This window comes from Talpa europaea (assembly GCF_964194135.1).
Source record: "Talpa europaea genome assembly, chromosome: 9".
Taxonomy (NCBI): domain Eukaryota; kingdom Metazoa; phylum Chordata; class Mammalia; order Eulipotyphla; family Talpidae; genus Talpa; species Talpa europaea.
Genome location: NC_140076.1, coordinates 36,860,493 through 36,873,970, shown reverse-complemented (window position 1 = coordinate 36,873,970; position 13,478 = coordinate 36,860,493). Strand labels below are relative to the sequence as shown.

Sequence of the window (13,478 nt, the reverse complement as noted above, 5' to 3'; positions counted from 1 at the left end):
TTATGCCATTTTAACGTAGGAAATGTTTTATAGAACACTTTTTTCAGAGAGTGGGGATATCAATACTGATGCAGTACTAAATCAGATGACATGTATATTAAGTGCTATTGTCCAACACTTCTGAGTTTGGCAGGACTAAAGTAGAAATGATTGGGAGATACCATAGATTGGGGTTCTAAGTGAGCATTGCCTCTTTACAAACTTTTCAGAAAATAACCTGGCAGAAGTATTCTGCTATGATTTATGTAACATGCTAAGATTTGCTACTGCTGAGGGCCAGTTAGGCAGATTTTAAAGATATGATGTCTAAATATTTTCATAGAATGGGAACTTACCCCACAACATCCAGGTTTATCTAGTGTATTTGTTTGCTAGGGCTGTCATTACAAAGTATCACAGACTGGGTAACTTAAATAATAGAAATTAATTTGCTCACTGTTTATAGAAACTGGTAGTTCAAGAATAATATGTCTGCAGGCTTGGTTTCTTCTCTTCTTGGCTTGCAGATAGCCATCTTCTCCCTGTATCTTTACAGGATCTTCCTTCTGTACTTGTCTATGTACAATTTTTCTCTTGTTATAAGGATACCAGTCATATTGGATTAGAACTCACACTAATGACCTCAGGTTAGCTTAGTCACCTCTTTAAAGGCTTTTTCTTCAACTGTAGTCACATTTGAAGATATCCAGGGTTTGGACATATGATAATAGAGGGAACTTAATTCATCCATAACATCTAAAAAGGAATCTTTCAGGTGCCAGACCATCTATTCCAGATGGGATGCTTCTGAAAGATACCAATTTAACAATTTAAAAAATATGATAAAAATTTAGATATTTCAAAAATATGACTATTCATAATGGGAGGAGAGAATTAAGGATGGAGATCATTATAAAGGAAGTAAGACTTGGGCTTTTGAGGATAGAAAGAATGAATATATAGGGGAATAAGAGGTAAACTTTTAGGTGGAGGTACAGATAAGTACTTTAAAGTAAGAATTGTGTATTTGTGAGCATTAAAGAATTCTTTGATACAAAAATAGAGTACTTACATGCAGAGAATAATGGGGAATCAGTTGGGTAGGAGAGCTGGAAATATATTATTTTGTAGTATCTTTCACATCAACCAGGTAAGATTAGTACCAAAGGAAAGGAAATAGGCAATTATTAATGTTGTTTGAGGGGAATGAAGTGAAATGGTGAATAGCTTCAAAAGATGAGTCTGTAGGTGTTTTGAGGGTGAATTGGGGAAGGAGTCAGGTAGGCCAGAGGCCATCCAACTATCAGTATGCAAGATAATTGGAACTGAAAGTTCAAATGTCTATAGGGAAGACAAGGAATGCAAATGAGGGAGCCAGAGCCCCATTCTCCCCAACTTCCCTCTTTTTCTACTCACTGGGGAGACTTTGGACAGAGGAGAAGCTCATGTCTATCCCTCCAACTAGTGAAAGGATAGCCCTGTATCAAACAGCATTCTCCAGAGGGGGGAAAAAAAAAAAGCTCAACAGATATACAAATATATAGATATATTTAATGATTTGGCTTATGATATTTTGGGCGTGGGCAAGTTTGAAACCTTTACAACAGGCTTCAGCTAGAAACTCAGGCAGGATTCTATATTAATTTTGAGGCAGAATTCCTCCCTCTCTGGGAAAGCTCAGATTTTGCTCTATGGCTGTCAGCTGGATGGGATGAGACTCAACCACAATATTCAGGGTAAACTCCTTTACTCCACTGATTATAGGTGCTGATCAGATCTATAAAATATCTTCACAGCATCATCTATACTAATGCTTCACCAAGCAACCAGACACGATTACTTAGTCAAGTTAACACAAAATTTAGCCATCTCAGCCCCAAGGCAGGAAAATGTGGACCACATCAGGGTCCTGTGTCTGTTACCAGAGATTCTGTGTAGTCTTGTTATCCTCTTCCTTCCACACCAGCTACAGAGATTGCTCAGACTGGGGCCCTGGCTCTAATAGCTTATGGCTTGTTCTGTGAGCTAATAGTTTATTCTGAGTACATATGCCTCCATGAGGATTAACTTGGAGGGGAGGCAACTGTTCTCTAGTGACACCAGGCCCAGGACTCTGCTCTGTTGCCAACATTATGCCTTGATATTCTTTTTCCAGCTGTTCCCAGCTGTAAAGGGGTGCCAGGACCATGGAAGCTTTTGGGTTTGAGAAGGGCAGTTAAATGCTGAGGTGGTAGTTTTCCCTCCTCTGTGCCTGTTTGATGGTGGGAGATTTATGGACTTTTGGTGTCATAGTGACTGGGTTGTGTCTCCATGGGCTAATGCGTGACCTTGGGGAAGCCCTTAACTTCTTGTGTCTCAGGTTCCCCATCTATAAAACAGGAATGCAAAATATTATCTTTAGAGAGTTGTTAAGGAGCAGATAAGGTGATGATATATGAGACAGTACAGTACATGAGTCATCGGTGCAGCTCACCAGTTGTAGTAGTCCTCCTCCAAGCACAGTTCACTGTCCTTCGCAAAGGGGAACCCATGGTCTTGTTTAGCCAAGAGAACATGAGTGGAGGTGATTTGTCAGCGATGGCATGGCAGCTTTAAAAGCTTTAATGAGCTGCCACATTTCCTTACCTACAATGGGTACGGTGGAAACACCTGCTGTGTTGAGATGGATCACTCAGCAGTCAGGGCCTCAGAGTTAGTAAATGAGACCTGTAACCTGAGCTGGAAGTAAATTCTGTTGTTTTATAATATGTGAGCATTTTAGGTTGTGTTGTGCCACACCAACATAATCCTGAGGGGGGCGGGGTGTGTGTGTGGTGTGTGTGTGTGTGTGTGTGTGTGTGTGTCTTTTCTGCCCTCCCGCCATTAGAATAGATGAGGGAACCCTGTGGTCCTGATTGCATGCCTGATGGCGGGTACCTGAAGTGGGTACACCTGGGCTGAGAGACTGAGTTTATAAGGGCAGCATCATGGGGACGCCAGCAGAAGCCGAGAGAGAAGCACAGAAGCAGAGAGAGAGACAAAGTCAGAGAGCACAGATAGAGTGAAGACTTGCTGGGGGCTGGGAGGCTTGCCAGCCCCTGCCTGCCATGTACATAGTAATCCCAATAAAAGCCTGCAAAAGCCACTGAGGGCTCCTGGACTCTTTCCTCTTTTACCCCAGTCTGCATGGGATCATAGAAAACCTGCTCAGTGTCATTTCTGCCCCTATAGTGTGTGTGTGTGTATGTATATGTGTGTATGTGTTTGTGTATAAATGTGTTTATTATATATATAGTATATATAACGTATGTATATGTATATATACACATATATGCTCTGTAAATGGTAGTTGTTGGGAGCTTACCTTCTTTCTTTTGCATCTCTCTCAGAGGTGCTGAGTGATGATGAGGTATGTGAAGTCTTTTGTAGCAAATGCTGTTTTGAATTCCTCAGCTGGAATATAAGGAACCTTGCCTGTGTAACTGATATTGTACCTCTGCCCTTCTCTTCCTGTCAGTTTGAGTTGGCAGGTTGGGGTTGAATACCAGAGTCCTGATGTTCATTTTCTTTTCTAAACCTTCCCTTCCCTAGCTCCCATCATTTTGTTTTCTACCTTTTCCAGGGCTAATTGTTTGACTGGTTCATGTGCACTAAATGCTATGTACATTCCCAGAATTTTAGGCAGTTTCCTTGTCTGCTTTTTTCATTACATACTTGGTCAATAACAATTTGTTTCCTGGCCTGCAGGACCTTGGGAACAAAGACCTCAACAGGGATAAAATTTACTTGATTTGTCAAATAGTCCGAGTTGGGAAGATGGATATTAAGGATACTAATGTGAAGAAGTTCACCCAAGGACTGAGGCGGCCCTTTGGAGTGGCAGGTAATGACATACCACACACCTTCTATTGGCATACAGAATGTATATGGCCCAATTTTAAAGATTATTTCTTTCCCTCACCTCCTTGTCCCCCTTTCCACTGCAAGTTTATACCAGGAAGCCCTTAATGCCTTCATTTCTGGTGACTGAATTGAAATAATTAGTGACTAAATCCAGATTATGTCAAGGACAGTGAATAATGGAATCCCTGTGTCTGGAGCGGAGGAGCTCTGGGATCACCACAAAGTCTGAACAGTTGGCACCTTTCTCCTCAGCTCAGGGGGAAAGAAGAACAATATAGGCAGAATCTAATTTTTTTTTTAAGATTTATTTATTTTTGTACAAGAGCTGGGGTACAGGCCAGAGTCACAGGAGGGTGAGAGGATTCACTAGAGACAGAGTGGGGAGCAGAACAGGCAGAACGACCAAAGACTGCAGAGGGCTGCTGTGCCATGTGGGAATCTCCCTGGCCCACCAGGAATCGAACCCAAGGTGCAGAGACTGCGGACAGCTTCACAGCATGGCACTCAACCTGCTGCACCACCGGGGAGGCCCCAGGCAGAATCTAATTTTGAGGAGCAAATCATTTTAAAAATATATCCAGGACTAGACATGTAGGTACACAGAGTCACCAGCCACACATTTAAAGTCCAGATGAAATGAACAATCGGAAGGCCAGTGTGATCAGTTGAGCCTGTTTTAGAGCAATATCATCTCTGAATTTTCCTCCAAGCCTTCACGGATTTTGTTACATTTGACTATCACTTATACTTATATTTTCTTTTGATTAACCCACTTTAAACTTTACTTAAATTAGAGCACATTTTTTTTCTGAAACAATTTAAATCTTTGGAAACAGCAACAGTTTTATTATTTTTATTAAAGTAGAAATATTTAGTTGTATGCCATTGTTAATCCTGTCTCCCATATCTAACCCAGTGTTTCAGGCTTCTCACTTTGGGATACACAGATCTCTAATCACAAAATATCTAGTCCTCTGGTACTACTTACTAAGTGGTGGAGTAGAAGAAGTTAAGCTGAGTTAGATGTTTTTCAAACTTGGCGTGTTTCTAAATAACAAGCTTAGTGATCTTGGGCAAGTATTTTTCCTAGGTATGTAGTCGTCTTCTGACTTGACATAGTTACTCTATAACCTGCTACAAAATTCTGTGATTCTATAGAAGGGCACCCAGCATCACAGTGTCTTTGTTAAGGTAGTGAGGATCCTTTGGCCTTACTTCAATGTGTGCCTTTGTTTCTAGCTATAGTCTTCCCTCTCTTGGTTTCAGGGGACAGAAATCTTGTGTAACTGAAGGTTTAGGAATTGAATGCTCAGGCATAGCTGGATCCAGAAACTCAAATGAATTTATGTCTCTATCTTTTAACTTCAGTGACCCTTTGCTGGTTTATTCTACATATGGCTGTGTAATTAGCAGGCAAAATATCATCCAGCTATTACATGCTTGCATCCTACAAGTTTTGAATCCAAGAGAAATGATACTATCTCTTTACTATCAGTTCCAGAAGGAAGGAACCCTAGGGGCTTAAATATATATTTCATGTGCTTATCCCCCAAAGCACTTACTCTAGGCAGTGGAGATCACTCTTTACTGGGCCAGGCCAAGTCAAATGAATAACTGTTGAGCCAGCAGGACATTGCTTCACCCAAACCATTCTCATTGAGAAGAAGGGAGGAGGCAGGGCAATCTGAGAGTACAAATGCTAGTCAGGATCAAATAACACTTTTCCCTTATCTCCTCCTTCTCTTCCTTAACTCCCTCTTAAAGTAGGTGAATTCACTGGTTGATTACTACCCAAGCGATTTCAGTGACTACAGACCAGGTGTTGGAGGGATTGAGGCATTTTGTGTTTCTAGAGTTTTGACTGATCAGTTTTTCCCAGAACTCTCCTCTCCCCTTATTTCTATATTCCTCGCTCTGATGGAGGAGTTTTTCACCTTGGTTTTATTGGTCTGTGATGGCAACTTACTATTAATGGAAAGTTTCAAGGGATCCAGGATCCCTCTGGAACTGCAAGCTCCAAGAGTTATGTCTGTGCATGTGAACATGTTTATGAAAAGACAGTGAATAGGTTTCACTGATTCTCAGATCCCCACCCAGACACTGCATGTGGGTTTTGTTGGCACTGTAGACACGCAATACCTGTATGTCAAATCCAAACCTAATTGCTAATTCCACAGCCACTGCTTTGACTCCTTCCTCTTGGCCTCTGCTAAACCATGAGCAATTGGATGTTTCTATGGCTTGCTGGCCTCTTAGCAGGCTTTGCCCAGAGATGTTTGCCAGGCGCTGCATGTGATGAACCGCACTGTCTATGGACTGTATGACCTGGCTTGCTTGCCTTTTTAGGCTTTCCTTAACCAACCTCGTGCCTTCTAATTGTCCCTTTCTGAGAGCAGGAGGATTTTAAACCATTAACTCACTTCTCTTTTCTTCCTAGTTATGGATATAACAGATATCATCAAGGGGAAAGCAGAGAGTGATGAAGAAAAGCAGCACTTCATTCCATTTCACCCGTGAGACATTTCCCACTTCTTTAATTCTTTTAAATCATACCCATTCTCATGGAGGGCCACTGGATAGCAGAATGAACTTGTTCTCTGAGTGGATGATAGCCAGGTGGGATCCCCAAAGAGGGAGAAAGGATGAGAATGATGGCCCCAGTGAAATGTACCCAGAACCAGCAGCTTTCCACCCCTTCACTCACAAACACTATTCAACAGACTGACTAAAGGCTGGCAGAGGACTAGGTGCTGTGCTACACATAGGGGATAAAGTGGTAGACACAGCCCATATGACTGTCTCATGGAACACATATTTAGATGAGGAGTTAAACAGAACCAACAAAAGATTAATGTGTTTATCATAAGTCAGACAGGAACCATGAGCAAAACAACAGTTTATAGAATAGGGAATCTAAACCTGGTTCTTGTGGGTGGAAACAGCCATGACTTGAAAGGAGGGTAGCAAGGAAGGTAAATGTCCTTCTCTTGCTCTTACAAAGATGTCCTTCTCTTGCTCTTACAAAAATGTCCTTCTCTTCTCTTACAAAGAAGTCTGCAAAAGCACAACCCCCCACATTGATAGCACTGTCCTTAGTTTGCTTCCTCAAGCATGGTCCAAGGAGAAAGGTGTTTTGTTCCAGATAATGAGGTCAGTGACCCTGGTTAAGGGTCTTAGCAGGTACAGCTAAAGACGTTGCTACCTTGCTGAGCAGATAATCATTTTGAGGGCCTGAGAGAAGCACTTTTGAGAAATTACTTCTTAATGCAGCACTCCCTGTGCTGGCAGAGGCAGGCTCGCCTTTCACCTAAGGCTTATGGAACTCTAAGGTGGGGCTCACGTACTCACCACATGAGTATATCTCACTCTCTTTTCCTTTCCAGGGTAACTGCTGAGAATGACTTCCTACACAGCCTACTGAGCAAAGTCATAGCCTCCAAGGGAGACAGTGGAGGGCAAGGTACAAAGTAAAATCACTGACTTAACTAGGCCTCACTCCAACCTGGGAACCCCTGACTCTGAAGCAAGGAGTCCACATCCTAACCCCTATAAACATAGCCTTCCCTCAGTCTAGGCCAATGTGAAGAATAGGAACATGTGACTTATGCAGAAACAGAAACCACATCTCCTAAAACAAACGGGAGGCACGTCCTAGTGTCCAAAGGAACAGATACATCCTGTGTGCCAGGCACTTTGATATGTTTCCTTGTTTGATTTCATCTTTCTAGTCCCGTGAGATAATGGTATCAACCCCACTTTACAAATGCTGTGCATGGAGAGGCAGGATAATTTGACAGAAGCTGACACAGCTAGAAGTAACTAGTGGCAATCAAATGCAGAGGGTTTCCCTCCAGAGCCTCACCTATACCACTTTCCTCCCCTCAGGGCCAGGTCACTGCATATATTGTTGTCTGTCTCTTCTTCTAGTGGTCTACTCTAGAAAGAGACCACGGGGACAGATGGTGGAAGGGAAGACAGAGAGAACACCTTGAAGAAGGTGGTTCCTCAGTGTATGTTCCTTTCTAGGCCTCTGGGTGACCATGAAGATGCTTGTGGGTGACATCGTTCAGATTCGCAAGGACTATCCGCACCTGGTGGACAGGACCACTGTGGTGGCCAGGAAGCTGGGCTTCCCGGAGATCATCATGCCAGGTCTGGCCTTTCCCTGGGCAGGGAAGGGAGGGCCCAGCTTGTCAAATCCAGTTTCCCTTAAAGGGTCAACTACTTCCTTTTCTACTGTCTTTGTCCATTTCTCTCCCTGAAGGTAACCCTGAAAACAATTTTTGTATGTCCAAAAATTTTTACACATTTACATAGTAAACACAAACGCATAAATCCACACATGCTCTTTGTATCATTATATTGCAACTTGCTTGATCATTTATTTATCACAGACAGCATTCTTTCTACCTTACCACATATAGAATAATTCCATTCTTTCCAGGAGAATATTGTCTTTCTCTTACTTTTTTTTGGACCCTCCCCGGCGGCTGGGGAATGAACCGGCGCTGCAGAGGCTGCGGGCAGCCTCGCAGCCCAGCGCTCAACCACTGCGCCACCAGGGGAGGCCCATCTCTTACATTTTTAAACTGTTTTTTATTACCAAAAAATCTATTCTCACTTTAAAATATTCAAATAGAATGAAAAGGTATAAAGTGATACCTTAAAAACGCCCTCAGATCTTTGTCTCTAGAAGGAATCACTACTATTAACAGTTTCCAAGTTATTTCCATAACGCTGGAAAAATGCTGCCTATGCAATAAAAGAAAAACAAATGATATATATGATAACATTCCTTTGAAACTTCCCTTTGTTAAGCCTATGTTTTGGACTCTACCCGATTTCATTGGTTTATTCCTTCTTTCTGCAAGTGAATGGTAATCCTTTGGGGGCCCCGTATTGTATTCAATATAATGCTTTACCTGAGACTTCAATTCCTTGTGCAGTCAGCCCCCGGTGGGATTTTTAATTCTTATCTTCCCCCAGTTCTTGATGACCACCTTTGTACTTCTTCCCTGACCCTGTGTTCTTAGGATACATGCTAAGTCAGTTTACCCTCTTTCACACAGTAGAACATCTGTGGGATGTCTATGACTGATGTTATTCCTGGGGCAAGATCAATTCAATTGGTGCTTTCCTTTGCCTTCCCAGAAGGTGTCACTAGAGGATGAAAATTAAATGATTTTAATGGAGAGAAAACCATGACCAATTTTGATCATCCTAACTTGATTTTAGTTTTGTGAATAGAAATCAAGGTGGGGGCATTTCCCCACCCACACATGCACACATGCACACCCACCCTCACACATGTGCTTTCATGTTCTTATTCAGCTGCATAAACTCTAACTTTTGTCTCTCTCATCCTCTCCCTCAGGGGATGTCAGGAATGACATCTACATCACTCTCTTACAAGGCGACTTTGACAAGTACAACAAGACCACGCAGAGAAATGTGGAAGTGATAATGTGTGTGTGCACTGAGGATGGCAAAACGCTGCCGGTAAGGGACCCTACTGTTGCTCTGGGTGGAGGGGCCCCCCTTGGGTACCTCTGCTCAAAATAGTTTGTTTTCCCATCCCTGATTGATTCTGATTTCTGAATGCTAGGTCCCTTGGGGATGGTGTTGAGTGATGTGATCGACACCTTTAGAGCTTGGCTAGCACAGTAGCCCATAAAAAAGCTTGGAGTTATTCTTTCACCAAAGCAGTTTTTCAGTGTCTGTTCCTTTCCCTCCATGACTACTTGTTCTTCTTCCTCTTGTTCTACCTCCTTCCACCTTCCCCTTCTACTCCTCCTCCTCTTCTTTTTTGCTTGACCCCAGCTTACAGGTTAGCCTTTTGCAGTTAAAATGCCATTTTCATCGACACCTAAATGGTTTATTCCAGAAATATTCATGGCAAGAAAGAGGATCAATACAGAGCCTTGGGCTGGAGTGGAGACTCAGGATGGCCTCAAAGCAGCCATCCCCAACATTTAATCTAACTCCCTAGCACTCAACCAGAAATTCTGATGGAAAGCTTTGCTCTTAAATTGGTCTCCAGGGGGCCAGCAGAGTGTATTCAAGAATGCAAAGCACATTGTTATAAATATTTATACAGCATATGTCCTGTACAATATTTGTCATGAGTGTTTACATTTATTTACTTATATTTCCTTTAAGGTTGTCAGCAGTTATGGCCAATGTGTGGGAGGGTTTTGCTTCTCAATTTCTCCTTTCAGAATATTTAGCTGAAAATAGTCAGTTTTCAGTGGAAGTTTTGTTACAAGGCAGGGAGAGGGGCATCCCAGACCCCACAAACCTGCCTACTCTAAATGGGTTCTGCCATCCACCACATCAACACAAAACATATGAGACTGTAATGGAAATGAACTTTAATACAATTAGTAAACAACACGGGAAAGGCACAGAATCTAGTTTTTAAATCAAGCACCCAAAGTTACCCGTCCCCTCATGGGTAAAAGTCTACCCAGGCAAGATTGGCCCAGAGCAAGGCCCCAAAGCCTGCCACAAGTCTAAAGCATCTTCCAGTGGGGACCTACAGAAAAGGATCAGAAACAACCAGACAAGTCTGGAAGGAAAAGTGCAAAATCAAAATCAAGACAAAAACTGCCATTGTCACCTCTCCATGGGTCTCTCATCCACATCTATGTCTCCCAGTCCATGACCAAAAGGCAAGTGTAGTTTCTTCACGTGTCTCTAGGCTCCATGTGCCTCTTCCAGGCCTCCTTCTGGCTTTCCATCCTGCTTTCTTCCTTCCTCAATCTCCTCTGCAGCTTCTTCTCTTTCTGCTCAGCTCCACCCTCCTTGAGTAGGGCAGGAAACCTGGAACCTCCTCCTTTCCTGGGGACCACCCTGTTACAGTTTTAGCATGGGCAATATTCCTCTTAGGCCACAGTAAGAGTAAACCTCTTAGATAATAGATAGGGTGGGGGTTAGTTATAAACCACCCACTCTAGCCTTGGGGCCTGGAGCTCAGCACATTTTGCTTCCCTCTGCCTAAGAATAATTAGCATTCAGAGAGGAGTTGCTAAGGCCAGGCACTGTGATGAGTACAATGCATTACCATTACTATGCCCAGCTTACAGAGGGGGAACTTTGTCCAGTGGAACAACTTTCCCAAGATGATAAAGTTATTATATGGCACAGATGAGGTTCCTGGCCCTCTTAAATACTTCACTTTAAAGCCTGTAGATCAAAAAAAAAATGCTCTGGTTTATTTCTCATATTAAAAATGAGGGTAATAGCCACTTCTACCAAATTCTGTGATGATTCATAAATATTTTTTCAAGTTTAAAGAAACCCCCACAATTTCCTTTTTGTTTGCAGAGACTGTCTCCCATAATTAATAGCTACTGAAGCAAAATCCAAGCATTTAACTCATCCTCTTTTTGTTGGATTCTGAAAGTTTTCTGAAAAATAAAATAAGTAAGAGACACTTTGCTCAAAGGATCTCAAAGAAAGCACAGAGGGTTTTCATCTGAAAGGAAAATTGTATTTCACAATGTATAGACCATTGCTTTGAAGTTATTTTTACCCAACTACCTGTTGGAGAACTTTTTAACCTCAGTTTCATTTTTTAAAACATGGATATACTTGCCTTCAGTGTTGCTAAAGGACAAATTTGAAGGAGGAGTTAGTGGCAAAGGGGATGTCTTGTCTCATTTTGGAACCATACTTACCTCCACCTTTGCCACCCTTTTCAGTCACACCCAACCAGCCTGAACGGGAACAATTATCCAAGATGAATATATGTACAGGTATTCTGGGGGCTGAAATAGAAAGGTAACTGTAGGGCAGGGTGATAATTTGCAGTTTCATCTATTAGGAAAGTTCTGGGGGAGTTCAGTTGACTGACTATTGAAAATTGCTAAGGAAAGCTGTGGGAGGTTTTTCTTTCTTTATTTGCAGAAATAAATATTACTGCCTAATTAAGCATCAGGTGGCACACTCAAACAATTCTGTTTGATTCTGGTGAATTTCTGTGGGAGCAGTCCCCTTGAGAGATACTGATTTCTCCTTCTACTTGAGGTGTGCACTGCTCTTGGCAGACTAGGTTAAACATGTCCTTCACTCACTTTGGGGTCTGAATGACATTATTTGGGAGGGGTCATAGCAGATAAGCTATCTGCGTGGGCTCTGGTTTCAAATAGGTTTGAAAGGAGGAGCCTCTCCTCCTACTTGCTGAGTGATCTTAGGTAAGATATTTTTTCATCTGTTAAAGAGGAGTAATAGTCTCTTCCTCATGGAGTTGCAGGTTAAACAAAATAGTAGGTGTAAGAGACCTGGTGTGCAGTAAATATTGAGTAATAGGAAGTATGGTAATGCTTGGAGAAGACAGACCAACTGCAGGTTGAACCCTGTTCAGGAACTGGTTCACATGGGCAATTAAATGTGGATGCCTGAAGCAAGTTGTAGAAGTGAAAAGGCTCAGATGCCAGATGGAGAAACCTTTGCTCTTCTGAAACCAGTTAGTTTAAGAGGGTGAGAAGAGCAAGGGGAGCTTGTGGTCTAGGGATGAGATCGTGGCCTCTCTAAGGCAGCCGGACTCAAAGCCCAGCTCAGCCCAGATTTGCAGGATAACCTTGAGCAAGTTACTAAATATTTTGAAACCTAAGACTCTCTTAAAAAAAAAAAAAAAAAAAACCGGCAGTGACACATTACTCTTGTGACTATCAAATGAGATAACTATATAATAGGTATTCATTCAAGTTAGTAATTACTACCAGAAAAGTATAGTTGCCTCTAGGCTTGATTCCAGCCTTGTAGATGCTAATGTCATTTTCCCATGATGTGGCCTTGTCTACATTAGACACTTCAGGCTGTCAAAGTGCTTTCACATCAGTGGTATGTCATCTGTTCCTCAGGTGATTTTTACGAGATGAACAGGGGCCTTGGTTAAGACCTGATTTTTCCTTTTGCTTATATGTCTCCCAAGGTCACATCAACACCAATGGCATCTAGGCTTCTTGACTACTGTTCATATTTTCTTCAACTGACCTGAAGCCAATTTGGTGCTTTTACTGTTAATTGGGGCCTGAGGAGGTGGATAATGGGGAAAATGATAAATAGACTTCCTTGAGGTATATATGAATCTATGTATTCCCTAAAGCTGGACTCAGTCCCTGTTCATAATGCTGTCTGGACACACTTTGCAACATTCAGTTTTATCTCTGAGGATGGGAAGGTGATGGAATTGTTTTAAATCTTTCTTATTATAATTCTGAGACTTCTTTATTTTGCCTTAAGTAATCAAAAAATTTCATCATTGGGATTGTTTCATGGGAATGTGTTGTACAGCAATTTCACTTTCACTAAAGATATATACATATTTTCAGATTTTATAAGCTCATGAGATCCACTGGAGCTAGAGAAACTCTATGACTGTGACTGCTGTGAGATATAAATCTTGGGGAGCTAGAAGTCATCTTCTAAAGAAAGAACACTGGACACAGAATTAGAGGTTCTGAGATGAAGGTCCTTTTCTATTACATTTAGGCAAATGACTTAACTTTTCAGAGCCTCGGTTTACTCAGTTTTGAAATGGAGATAATGATGGTAGTCATCTGAGGTGTTTATGAGGATTGAATTAAGTGAGGAAGTGTGCATAAAGGGCTCAG

General features: G+C 42.0%; 1 protein-coding gene across 1 annotated transcript in view; it reads left to right on the top strand.

The window, feature by feature from the left end:
• Positions 1-13,478, top strand: part of DOCK2 (dedicator of cytokinesis 2) — a gene marked incomplete at both ends in the record, with an annotated part of 397,682 nt that overhangs the window by 40,512 nt on the left and 343,692 nt on the right. Inside the window, 5 exons of the mRNA XM_084243050.1 lie at positions 3,706-3,841; positions 6,299-6,374; positions 7,245-7,321; positions 7,888-8,013; positions 9,236-9,360. Coding sequence (XP_084099176.1) covers positions 3,706-3,841; positions 6,299-6,374; positions 7,245-7,321; positions 7,888-8,013; positions 9,236-9,360 — 540 coding nt within the window. The remainder of the gene's footprint in view (positions 1-3,705; positions 3,842-6,298; positions 6,375-7,244; positions 7,322-7,887; positions 8,014-9,235; positions 9,361-13,478) is intronic.